The sequence below is a fragment of the Anomaloglossus baeobatrachus genome, chromosome 3 (genome assembly GCF_048569485.1).
Source record: "Anomaloglossus baeobatrachus isolate aAnoBae1 chromosome 3, aAnoBae1.hap1, whole genome shotgun sequence".
Taxonomy (NCBI): Eukaryota; Metazoa; Chordata; class Amphibia; order Anura; family Aromobatidae; genus Anomaloglossus; species Anomaloglossus baeobatrachus.
Window position 1 is genome coordinate 218,948,692 of NC_134355.1, and position 21,904 is coordinate 218,970,595.

General features: G+C 50.9%; 1 protein-coding gene across 1 annotated transcript in view; it reads right to left on the reverse strand.

Moving 5' to 3' along the window:
- Nucleotides 1-20,680, reverse strand: part of LOC142296301 (uncharacterized) — a 184,160-nt gene extending 163,480 nt beyond the window's left edge. The window contains exon 1 of the mRNA XM_075339725.1: nucleotides 18,640-20,680. Coding sequence (XP_075195840.1) covers nucleotides 18,640-20,352 — 1,713 coding nt within the window. The 5' untranslated portion in view covers nucleotides 20,353-20,680. The remainder of the gene's footprint in view (nucleotides 1-18,639) is intronic.
- Nucleotides 20,681-21,904: the final 1,224 nt, after the last annotated feature.

Sequence of the window (21,904 nt, forward strand, 5' to 3'; positions counted from 1 at the left end):
CGCACGCACAATGCTCTGCCAGGCACGCACGCACAATGCTCTGCCACGCACACACACACACAATGCTCTGCCAGGCACACACACACACAATGCTCTGCCAGGCACACACACACACCATGCTCTGCCAGGCACGCACACACACCATGCTCTGCCAGGCACGCACACACAATGCTCTGCCAGGCACGCATAAAAAAAGGCTCTGCCACATGCACGCACACACAATGCTCTTTTAGGCACGCACACACAATGCTCTGCTAGGCACGCACACACAATGCTCTGCCACATGCACACACAATGCTCTGCCACATGCACACACAATGCACTGCCAAATGCACACACAATGCTCTGCCAAATGCACACACAATGCTCTGCCACATGCACACACACACAATGCTCTGCCACATGCACGCACACACAATGCTCTACCACATGCACGCACACACAATGCTCTGCCACATGCACGCACACACAATGCTCTGCCACATGCACGCACACACAATGCTCTGCCACATGCACGCACACACAATGCTCTGCCACATGCACGCACACACAATGCTCTGTCACATGCACGCACACACAATGCTCTGCCACATGCACGCACACACAATGCTCTGCTAGGCACGCACACACAATGCTCTGCCACATGCACACACAATGCTCTGCCACATGCACGCACAAAATGCTCTGCCACATGCACGCACACACAATGCTCTGCCACATGCACGCACACACAATGCTCTGTCACATGCACGCACGCACAATGCTCTGCCACACGCACGCACAATGCTCTGCCACATGCACGCACACACAATGCTCTGCCACATGCACGCACACACAATGCTCTGCCACATGCACGCACACACAATGCTCTGCCACATGCACGCACACACAATGCTCTGCCACATGCACGCACACACAATGCTCTGCCACATGCACGCACACACAATGCTCTGCCACATGCACGCACACACAATGCTCTGCCACATGCACGCACACACAATGCTCTGCCAGGCACGCACACACAATGCTCTGCCAGGCACGCACACACAATGCTCTGCCAGGCACGCATAAAAGGCTCTGCCACATGCATGCACACACAATGCTCTGCCACGCACACACAATGCTCTGCCACATGCATGCACGCACAATGCTCTGCCAGGCACGCACACACAATGCTCTGCCACATGCACACACAATGCTCTGCCACATGCACGCACAAAATGCTCTGCCACATGCACGCACACACAATGCTCTGCCACATGCACGCACGCACGCACAATGCTCTGCCACATGCACGCACACACAATGCTCTGCCACATGCACGCACGCACAATGCTCTGCCACATGCACGCACAATGCTCTGCCACATGCACGCACACACAATGCTCTGCCACATGCACGCACACACAATGCTCTGCCACATGCACGCACACACAATGCTCTGCCACATGCACGCACACACAATGCTCTGCCACATGCACGCACACACAATGCTCTGCCACATGCACGCACACACAATGCTCTGCCACATGCACGCACACACAATGCTCTGCCACATGCACGCACACACAATGCTCTGCCACATGCACGCACACACAATGCTATGCCAGGCATGCACACACAATGCTCTACCACATGCACGCACACACAATGCTCTGCCACATGCACGCACACACAATGCTCTGCCACATGCACGTACACACAATGCTTTGCCACATGCACGCACACACAATGCTCTGCCACATGCACGCACAAAATGCTCTGCCACATGCACGCACACACAATGCTCTGCTAGGCACGCACACACAAATTCTCTGCCACATGCACACACAATGCTCTGCCACATGCACGCACAAAATGCTCTGCCACATGCACGCACAAAATGCTCTGCCACATGCACGCACAAAATGCTCTGCCACATGCACGCACAAAATGCTCTGCCACATGCACGCACACACAATGCTCTGCCACATGCACGCACAAAATGCTCTGCCACATGCACGCACACACAATGCTCTGCTAGGCACGCACACACAAATTCTCTGCCACATGCACACACAATGCTCTGCCACATGCACGCACAAAATGCTCTGCCACATGCACGCACAAAATGCTCTGCCACATGCACGCACAAAATGCTCTGCCACATGCACGCACAAAATGCTCTGCCACATGCACGCACACACAATGCTCTGCCACATGCACGCACAATGCTCTGCCACATGCACGCACGCACAATGCTCTGCCACATGCACGCACAATGCTCTGCCACATGCACGCACAATGCTCTGCCACATGCACACACACACAATGCTCTGCCAGGCACGCACACACAATGCTCTGCCACATGCACACACAATGCTCTGCCACATGCACGCACAAAATGCTCTGCCACATGCACGCACACACAATGCTCTGCCACATGCACGCACACACAATGCTCTGCCACATGCACGCACACACAATGCTCTGCCACATGCACGCACAAAATGCTCTGCCACATGCACGCACAAAATGCTCTGCCACATGCATGCACACACAATGCTCTGCCACATGCACGCACACACAATGCTCTGCCACATGAACGCACGCACAATGCTCTGCCACATGCAAGCACACACAATGCTCTGCCACATGCACGCTGCCAGGCACGCGCACACAATGCTCTGCCAGGCACGCACACACAATGCTCTGCCAGGCACGCACACACAATGCTCTGCCAGGCACGCATAAAAGGCTCTGCCACATGCACGCACACACAATGCTCTGCTACATGCACGCACACACAATATGCTTTGCCACGCACACACAATGCTCTGCCACATGCACGCACACACAATGCTCTGCTAGGCACGCACACACAATGCTCTGCCACATGCACACACAATGCTCTGCCACATGCACGCACAAAATGCTCTGCCATATGCACGCACGCACAATGCTCTGCCACATGCACGCACGCACAATGCTCTGCCACATGCACGCACACACAATGCTCTGTCACATGCACACACAATGCTCTGCCACATGCACGCACACACAATGCTCTGCCACATGCACACACACACAATGCTCTGCCAGGAACGCACACACAATGCTCTGCCAGGCACGCATAAAAGGCTCTGCCACATGCACGCACACACAATGCTCTGCCACATGCACACACAATTCTCTGCCACGCACACACAATGCTCTGCCACATGCACACACAATGCTCTGCCACATGCACACACAATGCTCTGCCACATGCACGCACAAAATGCTCTGCCACATGCACGCACACACAATGCTCTGCCACATGCACGCACGCACAATGCTCTGCCACATGCACACACACAATGCTCTGCCACATGCACGCACACACAATGCTCTGCCACATGCACGCACACACAATGCTCTGCCACATGCACGCACACACAATGCTCTGCCACATGCACGCACACACAATGCTCTGCCACATGCACGCACACACAATGCTATGCCAGGCACGCACACACAATGCTCTGCCACATGCACGCACACACAATGCTCTGCCACATGCACGCACACACGATGCTCTGCCACATGCACACACAATGCTCTGCCACATGCACGCACAAAATGCTCTGCCACATGCACGCACACACAATGCTGTGCTAGGCACGCACACACAATGCTCTGCCACATGCACGCACAATGCTCTGCCATATGCACGCACAATGCTCTGCCACATGCACACACACACAATGCTCTGCCACATGCACGCACACACAATGCTCTGCCACATGCACGCACGCACAATGCTCTGCCACATGCACGCACGCACAATGCTCTGCCACATGCACGCACAATGCTCTGCCACATGCACACACACACAATGCTCTGCCACATGCACGCACACACAATGCTCTGCCACATGCACGCACACACAATGCTCTGCCACATGCACGCACACACAATGCTCTGCCACATGCACGCACACACAATGCTCTGCCAGGCACGCACAGACAATGCTCTGCCAGGCACGCACAGACAATGCTCTGCCAGGCACACACACACAATGCTCTGCCAGGCACACACACACACAATGCTCTGCCAGGCATGCATAAAAGGCTCTGCCACATGCACGCACACACAATGCTCTGCCACATGCACACACAATGCTCTGCCAGGCACGCACACACAATGCTCTGCTAGGCACGCACACACAATGCTCTGCCACATGCACACACAATGCTCTGCCACATGCACGCACAAAACGCTCTGCCACATGCACGCACACACAATGCTCTGCCACATGCACACACACACAATGCTCTGCCACATGCACACACAATGCTCTGCCACATGCACACACAATGCTCTGCCACATACACACACAATGCTCTGCCACATGCACGCACACACAATGCTCTGCCACATGCACGCACACACAATGCTCTGCCACATGCACGCACACACAATGCTCTGCCACATGCACACACAATGCTCTGCCACATGCACGCACAATGCTCTGCCACATGCACGCACAAAATGCTCTGCCACATGCACGCACACACAATGCTCTGCCACATGCACGCACGCACAATGCTCTGTCACATGCACGCACGCACAATGCTCTGCCACATGCACGCACGCACAATGCTCTGCCACATGCACGCACGCACAATGCTCTGCCACATGCACGCACGCACGCACAATGCTCTGCCACATGCACACACACACAATGCTCTGCCACATGCACGCACACACAATGCTCTGCCACATGCACGCACACAATGCTCTGCCACATGCACGCACACACAATGCTCTGCCAGGCACGCACACACAATGCTCTGCCAGGCACGCATAAAAGGCTCTGCCACATGCACGCACACACAATGCTCTGCCACATGCAAGCACACACAATGCTCTGCCACATGCACGCACACACAATGCTCTGCCACATGCACGCTGCCAGGCACGCACACACAATGCTCTGCCAGGCACGCACACACAATGCTCTGCCAGGCACGCATAAAAGGCTCTGCCACATGCACGCACACACAATGCTCTGCTACATGCACGCACACACAATATGCTCTGCCATGCACACACAATGCTCTGCCACATGCACGCACACACAATGCTCTGCTAGGCACGCACACACAATGCTCTGCCACATGCACACACAAAATGCTCTGCCACATGCACGCACAAAATGCTCTGCCACATGCACGCACGCACAATGCTCTGCCACATGCACGCACGCACAATGCTCTGCCACATGCACGCACGCACAATGCTCTGCCACATGCACGCACGCACAATGCTCTGCCACATGCACGCACGCACAATGCTCTGCCACATGCACGCACACACAATGCTCTGCCACATGCACGCACACACAATGCTCTGCCACATGCACGCACACACAATGCTCTGCCACATGCACGCACACAATGCTCTGCCACATGCACGCACACACAATGCTCTGCCAGGCACGCACACACAATGCTCTGCCAGGCACGCACACACAATGCTCTGCCACATGCACGCACACACAATGCTCTGCCACATGCACGCACACACAATGCTGTGCCACATGCACGCACACACAATGCTGTGCCACATGCACGCACACACAATGCTCTGCCACATGCACGCACACACAATGCTCTGCCACATGCACGCACACACAATGCTCTGCCACATGCACGCACACACAATGCTCTGCCACATGCACGCACACACAATGCTCTGCCACATGCACGCACACACAATGCTCTGCCACATGCACGCACACACAATGCTCTGCCACATGCACGCACACACAATGCTCTGCCACATGCACGCACAAAATGCTCTGCCACATGCACGCACACACAATGCTCTGCTAGGCACGCACACACAATGCTCTGCCACATGCACGCACAAAATGCTCTGCCACATGCACGCACAAAATGCTCTGCCACATACACGCACACAAAATGCTCTGCCACATGCACGCACACACAATGCTCTGCCACATGCACGCACGCACAATGCTCTGCCACATGCACGCACGCACAATGCTCTGCCACATGCACGCACGCACAATGCTCTGCCACATGCACGCACAATGCTCTGCCACATGCACACACACACAATGCTCTGCCACATGCACGCACACACAATGCTCTGCCAGGCACGCACACACAATGCTCTTCCACATGCACGCACACACAATGCTCTTCCACATGCACGCACACACAATGCTCTTCCACATGCACGCACAAAATGCTCTGCCACACGCACACACAAAATGCTCTGCCACACGCACGCACAAAAATTACATTTTTGTGTACTCACCGTAAAATGTCTTTCTTGGAGCCTTTCATTGGGGGACACAGACAGTGGTAGTATGGTGTCTCCAGGGGAGGCGTGACACTAGATTGAAAAAGTGTTAGCTCCTCCTCCCACAGCATATACCCTAGCTAGGCAGGAAACTAGCTCAGTTTGGTGTAAAAGCAGTAGTAGAAGAACAACGAAAACACAAGGGTGGGAGCTGAAAGGCTCCAAGAAAGACATTTTACGGTGAGTACACAAAAATGTAATTTCCTTTCTCGCCTTTTCATTGGGGGACACAGACAGTGGGACGTCCCAAAGCAGTCCCTGGGTGGGAACTGAACTATTAACAGTGCATAACATCAGACTAAGAGCTAACTAACAACTGCAGTGAACACATATCAACACTGTCAAGAAACCGAGCAGTAGCCACTTATAAATGGGCTACTGCCGCCTGAAGGACTTGTCTTCCAAGAGCAGCATCCGCGTAGGCATGCGTATGCACTCCGTAGAATTTTGTAAACGTGTGCACACTGGACCAGGTAGCGGCCTTGCAAAGTTGGGCCGCCAAAGCCTGATGGCGGATAGCCCAGGAAGCACCCACTGCTCGCGTAGAGTGGGCCCGCACAGATTGAGGGGGAACAAAACCTCGTGCTTTGTATGCCTCACAGATGGCAGTCCTGATCCATCGAGAAATCGTGGATTTAGAAGCCTGGTTGCCCTTTTTGTGTCCTTCTGAGAGGACGAAGAGGGCATCGGACTTGCGCAACGGCGCTGTTCAGGAGATGTAGATCCGCAGAGCCCTAACAAGATCTAGAGTGTGAAGGGCTTTTTCAAAGGAGTGGACCGGGGCCGGACAGAATGACGGCAACACAATGTCTTCGTTCAAGTGGAAAGAAGATACGACCTTCGGAAGAAAGGCGGGGGAAGGCCGAAGGACCACATTATCGTGATGGAATATCAGGTAAGGTGAGCGACAGGAAAGGGCCGTCAGTTCGGACACTCGTCTGATAGAGGTAATGGCGACTAAAAAGGCAACCTTACAAGAGAGACGTTGAAGAGAGATTTCTCTTAAAGGTTCGAAAGGAGGAAGCTGAAGAGCTCCGAGAACCAGATTCAAATCCCAGGGATCTAAGGTACGGACCTGAGGGTGAGAAGCCAGCTGCTTCTGGAAAAAAATTGACAAGGCAGAAACTTGACCTTTAAGGGTACTGAGGGCTAGTCCCGAGTCCAGACCGTCTTGCAGAAAGGCTAGCACATCAGGGATTGAAAAAACAAGGGGCGACCGGTTATGATTGTCACACCAGGAAAGATAGGTCTTCCAGGTCCTGTGATAGATACTGGCGGAGGAGGGCTTCTGAGCATTAAGCATGGTATGAACTACCTTAGAAGACCGACCTGACTTGGCTAGAATCAAGGATTCAAGCACACCACCATCAGATGCAGCTGTGCTGTATTCCGGTGGAATATTGGACTTTGCGACAGAAGATCCGGGCGGTCGGGGAGACGCCAGGGAGTGTCGCTGAGAAGTTGGAGAAGCTCTGGGTACAAGGCTCTCCTGGGCCAGTCCGGGGCCACGAAGATCACGGGAATTCCCTCTGCCTTGATTTTCTTGATTACTCTCGGAATGAGAGGAAACAGAGGGAAGATGTAGGGCAGGCGAAACTGCGACCACGGGAAGACTAGAGCGTCGGAGCCGAGCGCTAGCGGGTCTCTCGACCGGGATATGAAGGGATGTACCTTGGCGTTCATCCGAGACGCCATGAGGTCCACATCTGGGAGTCCATAACGAAGAGTGATCTGATGGAACACTTCGTCGTGGAGGGACCATTCCCCTGCCGCTAGACCCTGTCTGCTGAGAAAGTCTGGGGCCCAGTTGTCTACTCCCGGAATATGGACAGCTGAAATAATGGGAATGTGCATCTCTGCCCAAAGAAGAATCCTGGATACTTCTTTCATCGCTGCCCTGCTGCGAGTTCCTCCCTGACGGTTGATGTAAGCCACAGCCGTGGTATTGTGTGACTGGATCCGAACAGGGAGACCCAATAGCAAGGGCTGAAAGTTCTGAAGGGCCAAAAATATGGCTCTGATCTCTAGAACGTTGATGTGAAGGGAGTGTTCGGAGGGAGACCAGCGTCCGTGAACATTGTGGTGGAGAAACACCGCTCCCCAGCCTATGAGGCTGGCATCTGTCGTGACTACTTGCCAGTGGACAGGACTTCCCTTGAGATAGGGATGATTTGACGAAAAACCGGATCCTGGGCAAAGGACTTAGGAGGCTTCTTGGCCCGCTTGATTGCCGACTGAGAAGTCGGGTCCGGAGGCTGATAAGAAATCGACAAAGAGTGATTGACAGCCGAAATTAGTGTGTCTTCTATATGCTAGACTCGGAAGGGACATCTGAATCAGAGTCAGAGTCTTGGGAATCGTGACTACTAAAAGTCACAGAGCCCGGGTCAGACTGACCATCGTCCGAGTCGGAAGAGGCATAGAGGTCGCAATGGCGCCTCTTGGAAGCAGCCTTTTTACGTTCTGGGGAAGAAGGACCAAACAAAGCAGGCGGGCGCCTCTGAAGGAGCTGAGCCGGGGGAAGGCTGCCTGAGGTTTGGGATATCTGAGTGACAAGGTCATCTATCCTTTTAGACATTAGAAGAGCCCATGCAGGAAGAACGTCATCAGACAGGGGTGCTGCCTGGCCGGTGGCCGGGGCAGAATCCAAACCCTGCACGGCCTCCTGGTCCGGCAACTGGGTCTGTTGTGACACGGTAGTAGGGGCATCGCAGCCCCGGCATAGTGGATAGCTTCGGCCATTAGAAAACGAGCGTCCACAGGTGGTACAAGCATAGTACAGGTCCGTAGAGGACGCCTGGGAAGCTTTATCACCCTTGCGGTTACGCATGTCAGCAACAGAGTCCTACAGCCTTATATAGGGATATGCTACTGTTAGTATGAGTGAGGAGCTACTAGCAGTATTATAAAGTGACTGCTATGCAGAGCCGGAATATACCGATAGCAAAATGGCATATACTGTCAAACAGTCGGCATATACCTGCAGGCTGAGCCAGTATATACCGCTAGTAGCTGATATCTACCGCTAGCCAGCAGGCGCACACCGCTAGAGAGACAGCGATATACCGCTGAGCAGAGCGGTATATAGTGCTGCAGAAGTGCAGAGCCAAGGAGGCGATCTCACCCGTGTCTGCTCCCCAAGTGTAAAATGGCGTCCAGTGTTCCTGGCAGCCTGGAGGAGAGAGACAGCCCCCGGAGACTGATTGGTCCCAGGGCTGGGACTAACGTGACGGCCAATCGGAAAGGAGCTGCTCCTGAGTTGCTAGAATGCAGGCCGAAGCCGGGGGCTAAATTAATGATGCTCCCCGGGATCACGGCCTGCATCGCCCCTCCGGCGCCTTTCCAGGCGGTGGTTTGGATGCAGAGGACAGATGACTCGTCGTCTCCCTACCTGCTCCTGGCTCCGTCTGAAGACGCGTCGTTGATGGATGCGGGGATCTCAGGGATGCATCTTCGGCTCAAGGCCGAAGCAGGTCCTCGGCTCTGCTTAGCCCTCTGGAGCTACCTTGGTGTGAGGTGCTTCCAGGGAGCCTGGAGGGGTACGCAGACCCGACCACTTGGGCGCGAGGGAAGACTGACAGCTTGTGCACGCCAGGTCTGCCCATACGCGGGGGGAACGAGGGTGGCAGGGCACCCTGGTATTGCCCCATATCAAAAATAGAATGAATAAGAAAAAACAAAAAAAGCTGGCCTGAGGCACCTGGTAGGGCAGGACCAGACATGTCAGCCTCCCTGCTGACACTAGAAAAAACTGAGCTAGTTTCCTGCCTAGCTAGGGTATATGCTGTGGGAGGAGGAGCTAACACTTTTTCAATCTAGTGTCACGCCTTCCCTGGAGACACCATACTACCACTGTCTGTGTCCCCCAATGAAAAGGCGAGAAAGGAATGCTCTACCACATGCACGCACAAAATGCTCTGCCAGACGCATGCACACACAATGCTCTGCCAGGCACGCGCACACAATGCTCTGCCAGGCACGCACACACAATGCTCTAGCACACGCACGCACACACAATGCTCTAGCACACGCACGCACACACAATGCTCTAGCACACGCACGCACACACAATGCTCTAGCACACGCACGCACACACAATGCTCTGCCACACACACGCACAAAATGCTCTGCCACACACACGCACAAAATGCTCTGCCACACGCACGCACAAAATGCTCTGCCACACGCACGTACACAAAATGCTCTGCCACACGCATGTACACAAAATGCTCTGCCACACGCACGTACACAAAATGCTCTGCCACACGCACGTACACAAAATGCTCTGCCACACACACACACACACGCCCGCTGTGGCCGGGGAGGGAGGGGAGCCGTACACTACTCACACAGGCTGACAGGTGACAGGTCGGGGTGGAGAGCATTGGGGTGTAATTGGAGACTATAGCATCGGCGGGTGGGGGGGGGCACCGGTACACTACTCCCATGGGCCGAACGGGTGACAGGGGAAAAAGTTCAGCACACAACATGACCGCTGTGAGCTTCAGAAAGATGGCGCTGATCTCCTCCCTCTGCTGTGATCTGGACAGCCTAGGAGGTGCGTCCATTTCACAGCAGGGAACTCTCCTGTAATAAGCCTAGGAGTCGGATTCCGACTATCAGAGTCTATGCACAGGGGCTCCCATAAAAGGAGTAACTGTCGTTACACACACAGTAAATCCAGCATGGCAGCCCCCAGTGCCTCCAGAAAAATTAGAATGAAATAAAAACTAAATAAGCAGTGATTTTAATTTTATATTAAAAATACTTGATATCATAATCACTTTTTAATACAAAAATAAAAAACCGCGACACCTTCCCTTTAATGGATGCGGTAATTCCGGGGGCTGCAGGCTGATATTTTTAGACTGGAGGGTGCCAAATAACCATGGGTATCCTCAGTCTGAGTATAACAGACCCCAGCTGTCAGGCTTTATCTGTATTGGTATCATAATATGGGGGTAACCTACACTTTTTTTTCATATATTTTACTGTACGATCTAGACCCGCCCACCGGCGTCTGTGATTGGAAGACTCAGACATGCTTTCAGTCAGCATGGGGGCTTGTCTGCTGCAACCAATCACAGACATCGATGGGCAGGGGAAGTGGTGAATATGTATGAGTCTAATGAGCAGCCCAGGAAGAAAAATGAGAGGCCGTGGGAGCAGTGTAACAGCCACCTCGGTGAATCGGTTAGTATGAAGCACTTGCTCCTACCCCTTTGTGCTGGATTCTGTTCCCCATAGACTGTACATGGGATACCAGGGATCAATCGCTCACCGACCCTGAGTCAGCTGGAAATAGGTCTGCCAGTCCTCCGAAACGCAGGGACAAAACGCAAAAAGAATTTACATGCTGCATCTTTGTGGTCACTATAAAGAACAAAAAAAACCGCAATGAGCGCACAGCAAAAATGAAATCTCATAGACTTTGCTGGGGAAGGAAATGCATGCAGTTTTGGAACCAAAACTGCACCCGAAAAATGTGGCAAAAAATGCAGCATGCACACAAGGCCTTACGATGCAAAAATGTTAATGAAACCAAAATTTATGAAAATAAATAAATAGATATTAACCAAAAATAAAATGCCCCTTACAGCAAATTAGCTGCTCTGTCAATGGAGTGCAACTGCAGTTAAAGGGAACCTGTCAGGTCAAAAAAGCATTATAAGCTACAAGCAGCAGTCTGTGTGAGCTAGTAACCCCTTCTTACCCATCCATGCATTATAATATTGTGTAATATGAAAGTAATAACATACGATGCATTACTTACATATTCCCTATGCAAATGAGCAGAGTCTCCAGCCCCATGGGAGTTGCATCGCCCTGTGGGAGTTTGCATGCTTTCCATGGTAACACGCCCCTGTGGGTGTGATACCATGGATTTACATTAGTGACGTCACGTCTGCTCCTTCAGAATCCCGCGTGCGTGCTTACCATTCTCGCCGCCTTCTTATCCTGGTGTTTGCTTGTCTGCCTCAGACGCACACTGCGCATGCTCAGAAGACTCCTGCGGCTCCGGTCATGCGCAGCGCGCATCTGAACTCGGCAAGTAAACGCCAGAATGAGAAGGCGGCGAGCATGGCAAGCGTGGGATTCTGAAGGAGCCGACGGTGACGTCGCTGATGTAAATCCATCAATTTGTTGCTATTTTTATATTTAGTGTAGGGACCTACAGACATGAGGTCCCGTGACGAGGGTGTAGTCTTACGTTTTATGGCCATAAATACCAACAAAAACCTCATATTTTTTTGTTTGTACAGGATACAGCCAGGCCCCTTTCTGTTGGGCCTTGCATTGTAGAGTGTCTGTCCATGCATGATACACAATGGGGTACGGCTTGGCAGCCCGCCTGATCTAATAGAAGGGCGTCACTAATAGGCTGCGGGTTTGTGACTGTGCCATCTGCATGTGAACAGCGCTCTATGCAAGTCACCAGTGTGCAGTTTTATCATCTAGCATTCGCCTCCCCTCCATTCCATGGAGGTGTGTGTGTGATCTGCTTCTCCTGCACCTGTGACGCTTCCACATTAGTGGGGGTTTAGCTGTATCCTGGTAGAGCATTAGCTTTTGGCCTGGGCGATGTACACACTACAGCCCAACTTGCTGTAAATCCATGGTATCACGTCCACCAGGGCTGTGTAGTCGGAATTCATTTTGGTGGAGTCGGAGTCGGTATAAAATGCACCGACTCCGACTCCTAAAATATATAATAAATTGGGGACAGTAGTTTAATGCAGAATGTGCTGAGTATTTTTTCATAGGAATTTGGGAAAGTTATGAAATGTCCTATAAATGGCTGTTCTATTCCTGATCTAAGGCTACATTCACACACAGCGTTTTTGCTGCGTTTTTTTGAGGAAACGTTTGTCAGCTGCAAAAGCAGATCAGCTTTTTAAAAAAACCGCATCACCTGAAAGGTTTTTGAGCTCATAAGGAATGCTTTCAATAGCAAAAGCAGATTAGAAAAAGGCCACAAACTGACATGCTCATTCTTTGTGAGGATCCTCACAAAACGATGTGTCTGAACGTCCTATCTTGAAACCTATTGCCTTTGCTACGATGCCCAGAGTCACTGCATTTCACTGAATTATTTTGCCATCAATGTTCGATATGTTTTTGACAAGAAAGAAATTGTTAGCAAGACACTGACAGTAAAATATAGTAAAGCTCATCACACCAGCCAGATTCTCCAGGCCTTAGTGGAAAAAGTTCTGCAAGATTACAAACTACAAACTCAAAAAAGAACAGGTTCTTGCCATTGTAACGGACAACGATTCAAACTTGATAAGTACAATTAAACTGATGAATGAGAGTAAAGAACAACATCTAGAAGAAAATGTATTACGTTAGAGATGGAGCCCCAGTGCTGTTCATGTAACTGAGGAACAAACAGATATTACAGCAGAAGAACAGCAAAATGATACTTTAGGATTAGATGATCTTGTTGAAACTGCTTCAAAACACTTTCGTATTCATCACATGCGCTGTGTTGTGCACACGCTGCAGCTGGCAATAAGAGATAGTCTGCAAGAGGGACCCCGGTTTCACACATCCGGCTTTTTGCCGGTTTGGCAAATGCGGCGCACTCCAGTACAGTGTATACAGTACAGTGGCAGCGCGACAAACGCCGGTCACATGCTGTCATGTGACCGAAGCATGTGACCCGAAAGTTGCGGCGCTGCCACTGTACTGTATCATACTGTACTGGCGTGCGCCGCATCCGCCAAACCGGCGAAAAGCCGGATGTGTGAAACTGGGCGGACATGCTGGAAATCTAATTGGAAAAGTGAGGAAGTTGGTTATTGCTGCCAGAACCCCTAAAATTGATTCCATCTTGAAGAGACGTGCTGGGAAAGGGGCAATTGTTGATCAAGTCAATCGGCAGCACATATTTAATGACTGAGCGATTGCTTGAACTAAAATAGTTTCTTATAGATATGGTGAATCCTCAAGTAACATTAAATGAAGGTCAATGGACACAGGTGGCTGAATTGAAGTAATTGCTTAATCACCCATTTACCATTACTAAAAAGTTACAAGCTGAGGATTTAATTCCTGGCATTTTCATAAGGGAATGGAAGAACTTGCTATTTTGCCTGTCCCAAAGAGGAGGTTTAATCGCAGATGACTTTTATGCTTCAATGAAACATAGAGAGACACAGCTATTGGAAAATAAAATTCTTCTGGCAGCTGTTTATGTGGACCCAAGTCATCATATACTTCTTGATGATCAACAGCTTACTAAAGGAAAAGAAGCTTTGAGTGAGGTAGCAGTCAGGATGAGCGGCTACAGGACTGCCAGGCGCAAAGAGGACTTGGGGCCTGACAGTGCTACTGCTGCCATATCTTCATCCTCATCAGATGAGGAGTTTAACTTTAACAAGTATTTGGATGACATGGAAAACGCGTTGCCGCAAGGAAAAAGATTTCACTCCGTCTCCTATAGCAGCAGATTGACCAGATTTCAGTAAAATTTTTCACTTGCTCTCAAAGAAATAGAAAAATTCAACCATTCATCAAAACTGACTGTGCATGAGTCCATTCCTTTATACCTGGAAATTGATAGAGATGTTGCTCATGTGGTTACGGCTTTGCCTCTAACCCAAGTTAGTGTAGAGAGGTTGTTCTTTAGCCTTAAAATTATTAGGTCAGATTTGAGGTCATCTATGAAGGAGGATCTGATGGAAGCAATTCTATTTCTTAGAACAAATTCATAGACTGCACAAATGTTATTTAGTATGTTTTTAGTGTTATATCTAACACACACACACACACACACACACACACACACACACATATAACGAGGGGCGATCCAAAAGTAATGATAATCGGTTATTTCTATTGCACACAGAAATTAAAATAAAATGTTTTCTTCTCTCTTCTTAGGTACCCACTAGTCCAGGGGAAAAAAAAAAAAAAAAAAAATCACAAATAGGCCACGATTCCCGGGAGCTACATTCATTTGAATATGAACTGCCGAGGCGTGAACATCAAAATGGAAAAAAAACGAGCTCAGAGCTGTCATCAAATACCTCTGCTTGAAAAAATGACTATCAAAGACATACACAGCGACTTGGTAGAAACATTGGGGGACTCTTCTCCTCCATATTCCACAGTTGCACGCTGGGCCAAGGAATTTAAGCTGGGAAGAACATCGACGGAAGATGAACATCGTGAAGGACGCCCATCCACGTCCATCAATGAAGAAAACGTGAAAAAAGTTGAAGAAGTTGTATTGGCAGATCGAAGAGTGACTATCAAGCATGTAGCTGAGGTCACAGGGATCTCATATGGCAGTATTCAAAGAATCCTTGCAAAAGAATTGCATATGAGAAAGGTCTCCGTGCGTTGGGTGCCAAAAATGTTAACAGACGAGCAAAAGAAGAAATGAGTTGACATTTCAATAGCAAATCTCGAAAAGTTCCAAGCAGACAAGGAGAATTTTTTGTCACGTTTTTTGACCATGGACGAGACCTGGATCCACCACTTTGATCCCGAAACTAAACAACAATCGATGACATCGAGCCGACGCCGAAGACATTTAAAGTGTCAAGCTCAGCAGGGAAGGTTATGGTGTCCGTTTTTTGGGACGCTGAAGGAATTATTATGGTGGACTATTTGGAGAAGGGAGCCACTATTACGGGCTTCTACTACGCAGAACAAATAAGAAGATTGCAGGAGGCTATCAAGGAGAAAAGGCGCGGCAAACTGCAGGCTGGAGTGCTGTTTCATCAAGATAACGTGCCGCCTCACAAAGCTGCAGTTGCCATGGCAACAATTCAAGAAGCGGGCTTTGAACTGGTGGAACACCCCCCTATTCGCCAGATCTAGCCCCCAGTGACTTCTTTTTCTTTCCTCGCCTCAAGGAACACCTCCGTGGCAAGAAATTTGACGACAATAGCAACGTGATAACCGCTGTTAGGGATTTTTTTGAAGGTCAAGATAAAGAATTTTTTTCGAAGGGAATTCTAAGTTTAGAAAAGAGATGGACTAAATGTATAGACTTGTTAGGAGACTGTTCAGATTCAGTTACCTCACCCCTTTCCACAGGCAATGCTAATTAAGCACCATCTTGGATCTGGTCCGCCTTTATCAATGGTTGCTGTTTGGCACTGGGAGGATCAGTTCTGATATAGTCCTGGTATGGTGCAGAGCTTGCTCCACATGCTGGGACCTGGGCTGGTCTCTATCCACAAGTGCCTTTTTTGCAACATAGAAGCGGTTATATACAGGTTACAGGTATGTGTGCTCTATTATGGTTCTGCTTTTAACTTTATCTAGGAGGCCGCATGGCACATGAAATACAGAATGTAGAGTAGGACCCCCCTATTGAGATTTGCCGTGACGTTGGCAGGGGTGGCTCAAAAAATTGATCAATTATTTGCTAAAAATCTCATTTTTTTTTTATTGTAGTACAGTTGGAATAAATCTGTGAATTTTCACTTTTTATATGATGCATGCCAATTTCAGATCGTGCTGGCTCCCCTCTCTCTTTGTTAGGAGACTATGTAGAATTTTTTTTTTTTTAATATATTCACTGTGTTTGTTTATTATTGATCATTACTTTTGGTTCGCCCCGTGTGTGTGTGTGTGTGTGTGTGTGTGTGTGTGTGTGTGTATAATTATATATATACACTATGTAATACACAATGTAAGTGGCAAAAAAAAACAGTTTTCAACAAAAACATACTAAATAACAACATTTAGTATATTGCTTATATTTAAGTGAAAAATGTATTGTAGTGCAATGTGAACATCAGACTTGTAATCATTTTTATGACACAATCAAGATATTTGGATAAAATATATTTATTGGAATACAACTTTAGAACACAAAAAACTGTAATAAATTGTAAATGTGTAATACAATATGTAATTATATATATATATATACACATACACACACACACACAAGATATATATGTAATCTACTGTATATTATAGTGTATTACATATTTACAATTTATTACAGTTTTGTGTTCTAAAGTTGTATTCTAATAAATATATTTTATTCTATCTATATTATTTGTTCTAGCCAAATATCTTGATTATTGTATCATAAATATTATTAAATGTCTGATGTTCACATGCACATGTTCATGTACTACAATAAATTTTTCACTTAACTATAAGCAATATATGTCGTAGTCGTTGAGTCGGTGCAAGGAAAATTGAGGAGTCGGAGTCGAAGGTTTGGCTTACCGACTCCACAGCCCTGACGTCCACAGGGGCGTTATAGCATGAAAAGCATGCAAACGCTTACAGGGTGATGTGACGCCCATGGGGGTAGAGACCTGCTCATTTACATAGGGAATATGTAAGTAATGTAACGTATTTTATTACTTTCATATTACAACACAGGGGTGGGTAGGAAGGTGTTACTAGCTCACACAGGCTCCTGCTTGTAGCTTATGCTTTTTTTGACCTGACAGGTTCCCTTTAAAGTCAGCAGGAAAAATGCAAGAGAGCAAAGGATAAGTCAACATGCTGTCGAGGTGACGTCAGCGGAAGACGCTATATCGCTGGCAGGCACAACAGGCAGGTTAGCAACTACCTGTTAGTTCTCAGGTGCATAGATGTGAGCGTGATAACATGATATCCATGAGCCGGTGTCATCACAGTTCCTGGAAAACTTCCGCATGTGCACAGCTAATTTCAGCATTGTCAGTGCGCCACAGAAGCTGGGTATACGTGCCGTGGCTTTAGAGGCGCGCAGCGCATGATCAGAAAACAGCTTCTTCACTTTTGATCATGCACAGTGTGCCTCTCTGAATCTGGAACATGTATACCCAGCTTCTGTGGCGTACTGACAATGCTGAAGTGAGCCGCACACATGCACAAGAGTTTCAGGAATTGCGATGATGCTGGCACATGGAAGTCAACACTATGAGCAATCAACAAGAAATGAGTGCAGCCGTAGCGCTCACTTCCTGTTGATTAACTTGTTTGGTCCAAAGGCGGGGAGAAGGAAGCCAGAGCTAGTGCTCGTGTGGCGTGAAAATCCCTCGTGAGCCCTGGCAACGCTGGAACGTATATTATTTTACCTGGGGGAAACGCCTTTAAGGGCAGCAGAAGATGTGGGGGGCTCACACAAGTAAGCACTTTTATACAGTTAGGCTGTAGGATTTTGTCTGACTCATTTCTTCAGGTAGTAGGTGCAGTGTGTGGCTCAGTAGGATCATTACTACCTAAAGGCTGGATTAGCTTTGGAGATAATCTCATGGGACAGCAGTGAGTGGCGCCCCACCCAACAACACACCTACAGATCAGCATGTCTCCCACCTTGGTTCTTCCGTTTATCCTGAAGTTGCCCAGCTTGCTGCCGCAGTGACGTATCAGGTCATCCATGCTGCTCATCAGGTGCCCAATCGCCTTGCATCCCGCCTCCTTGCCCTCCACCCAAGTGATCTGGTCCCCACGGATGTCCTTGGAGTCGCTGCTCTTTTGGCTCACTAGCTGGCCATCTGTGAAGCGTCCCGTGCTGTGCAGAGCTTTCACCTCACCAGCAATCCTGTCCCCAAACTCCTGGCCTAGGAAGTCATCCAGCACACAAATGCCATGCTTGTTCATGCAGGGCACAATGTACTCCAGGGCCAGCTTCTGTAAGATTGGCTTACTGTGCCCATTGGGCCTCTCCAGGCCTTCATCTCGTCTGCCGGCTGCACACGCCGCTCCTGACTTCTGTGTGTAGTCTTCCTCGTTGATAGCACTCAGGGTGGTCCCTCCGACGACCACTTCCCGCTGCGTAGATTGTGGGCACGGCAGGGTCTCTGCGCCGGACACGTCCCGCTGCGTGGATCGTGGGCACGGCAGGGTCTTTGCGCCGGACACGTCCCGCTGCGTGGATCGTGGGCACGGCAGGGTCTTTGCGCCGGACACGTCCCGCTGCGTGGATCGTGGGCACGGCAGGGTCTCTGCGCCGGACACGTCCCGCGGCGTGGATCGTGGGCACGGCAGGGTCTCTGCGCCGGACACGTCCCGCTGCGTGGATCGTGGGCACGGCAGGGTCTCTGCGCCGGACACGTCCCGCTGCGTGGATCGTGGGCACGGCAGGGTCTCTGCGCCGGACACGTCCCGCTGCGTGGATCGTGGGCACGGCAGGGTCTCTGCGCCGGACACGTCCCGCTGCGTGGATCGTGGGCACGGCAGGGTCTCTGCGCCGGACACGTCCCGTTGCGTGGATCGTGGGCACGGCAGGGTCTCTGCGCCGGACACGTCCCGCTGCGTGGATCGTGGGCACGGCAGGGTCTCTGCGCCGGACACGTCCCGCTGCGTGGATCGTGGGCACGGCAGGGTCTCTGCGCCGGACACGTCCCGCTGCGTGGATCGTGGGCACGGCAGGGTCTCTGCGCCGGACACGTCCCGCTGCGTGGATCGTGGGCACGGCAGGGTCTCTGCGCCGGACACGTCCCGCTGCGTGGATCGTGGGCACGGCAGGGTCTCTGCGCCGGACACGTCCCGCTGCGTGGATCGTGGGCACGGCAGGGTCTCTGCGCCGGACACGTCCCGTTGCGTGGATCGTGGGCACGGCAGGGTCTCTGCGCCGGACACGTCCCGTTGCGTGGATCGTGGGCACGGCAGGGTCTCTGCGCCGGACACGTCCCGTTGCGTGGATCGTGGGCACGGCAGGGTCTCTGCGCCGGACTCGTCCCGCTGCGTGGATCGTGGGCACGGCAGGGTCTCTGCGCCGGACTTGTCCCGCTGCGTGGATCGTGGGCACGGCAGGGTCTCTGCGCCGGACACGTCCCGCTGCGTGGATCGTGAGCAAGGGCCTTGGTTGAGAGCTCCGTTACCGGCCACCGGGGGAGTCTTGCCCTCGGCGTGAGCCATGCCCACACACACCTGCTTGTGTTTCTTCCAGTCTTGACGCTGATGCTCTTTGCTGCAGTAGAACGAGCTGCGACAGCGGCCACAGCGCAATAAGTTCTCCATTTTGCCGCACAGCTCGCAGTACTGGTGATCACGGTCATTGTCGCAGCCCCGGCCGCCGGCCATAATGACCAGCACGCTCCTCCCGGCTTGCGTTTCAAACTCTTCACGATATAAGAGTCCACTAGGGAGGCAGACACGTCTGTCACGCCCGGGCCGTGAACCGCACACACGTGTTTATCTGTCAGAGCGGCTTTCCTTTGCAGCGAGCGGACTCGTAATGACTGCTCGGAATGACAGTTGGTACAGACTGCGCTACAGGGACATCACCAGCCTCATACCGGCGTTGCCTGTCAGCCCTGGACAGACGGCATTAAACGCAATGGGACACCTTCTTTTCCTGTCTCTCCAGTGCGAGGACCTTTGCCCACGTCACAGTCATGTGACATGGCTCCACGGCACGTGACAATGGAATTTGAACTGTTCAGAAACAGCGAAATAGTGCATTTCCGAGCTGAGTATTAAAGAAGTTGTCCAGTTACCAAAACTGATTTTTTTTTTCTTCCGATAAATCTTGCTATTATGTGCCTCTCCACACATCTATTATGTTTTTTCAGCAATAATACCTTTTATTGTGCACTAGCAGCACACGGTCATTGCTGGCTCCAGCTCTGATGGGGTTAATCTCTCTTCTGACTTCCTGGGTTGAGTTCCTACAACTCCCATAATTCATTGTGGCTTTAGGGCTGTGCCTAAATTATCTAACACCGGCTGTGTCTAAGGGCGGCTTTGCACGTTGCAACATCGCATGTGCGATGTCGGTGGGGTCAAATCGAAAGTGACGCACATCCGGCGTCACTTTCAACATCGTTGTGTGTAAATTCTAGATGATACGACGAACGAGCGCAAAAGCGTTGTTATCGTATCATCGGTGCAGGCTCCGACTTTTCCATAATTATGCTGCAGCGATGGTACAATGCTGTTCCTCGTTCCTGCGGCAGCACACATTGGTGTGTGTGAAGCCGCAGGAGCGAGGAACTTCACCTTACCTGCCGCCGGCGGCTCAACGGAAGGAAGGAGGTGGGCGGGATGTTTACATCCTGCTCATCTCCGCCCCTCCGCCGCTATTGGCCGCCTGCCGCGTGACGTCGCTATGACGCCACACGACCCGCCCCCTTAGGAAGGAGGCGGGACGCGGCTAGAGCGACGGTCGCAGGGCAGGTGAGTGCATGTGAAACTGGCGTAGCGATCATTTTCGCTACGCCAGCTATCACAAGATATCGTACCTGCGACGGGGGCGGGGACTATCGCGTGCGACATCGCAGCATCGGCTTGCGATGTCGCAACGTGCAAACCCCGCCTAAGGCTAGGGCCCCACTTTGCTTTTTTCCTGCTTTTTCAACTGCAGCGTTTAATGCCAAAATGGATGTGTTCTGCTTTTCAAGCAAAGTCTATGGGAATTTGGTTTTCTAAACCGCACTATGCAGTTCAAACTGCAGCCTTTTTGTGGCAGAAATTTGGTCAAAAACTCAGCTTTGCAGTGCAAAACCCAAATGGCAAAAACAATTCACATGTCAATTGTTTTTGCCATTTGGGTGTCCTCCCTGCCTCTTCCCTGTGGATGCACTGAGAGCAATCACACAGACAGCAGCAGCTCTGCACAACCAGGGGAAGAAAG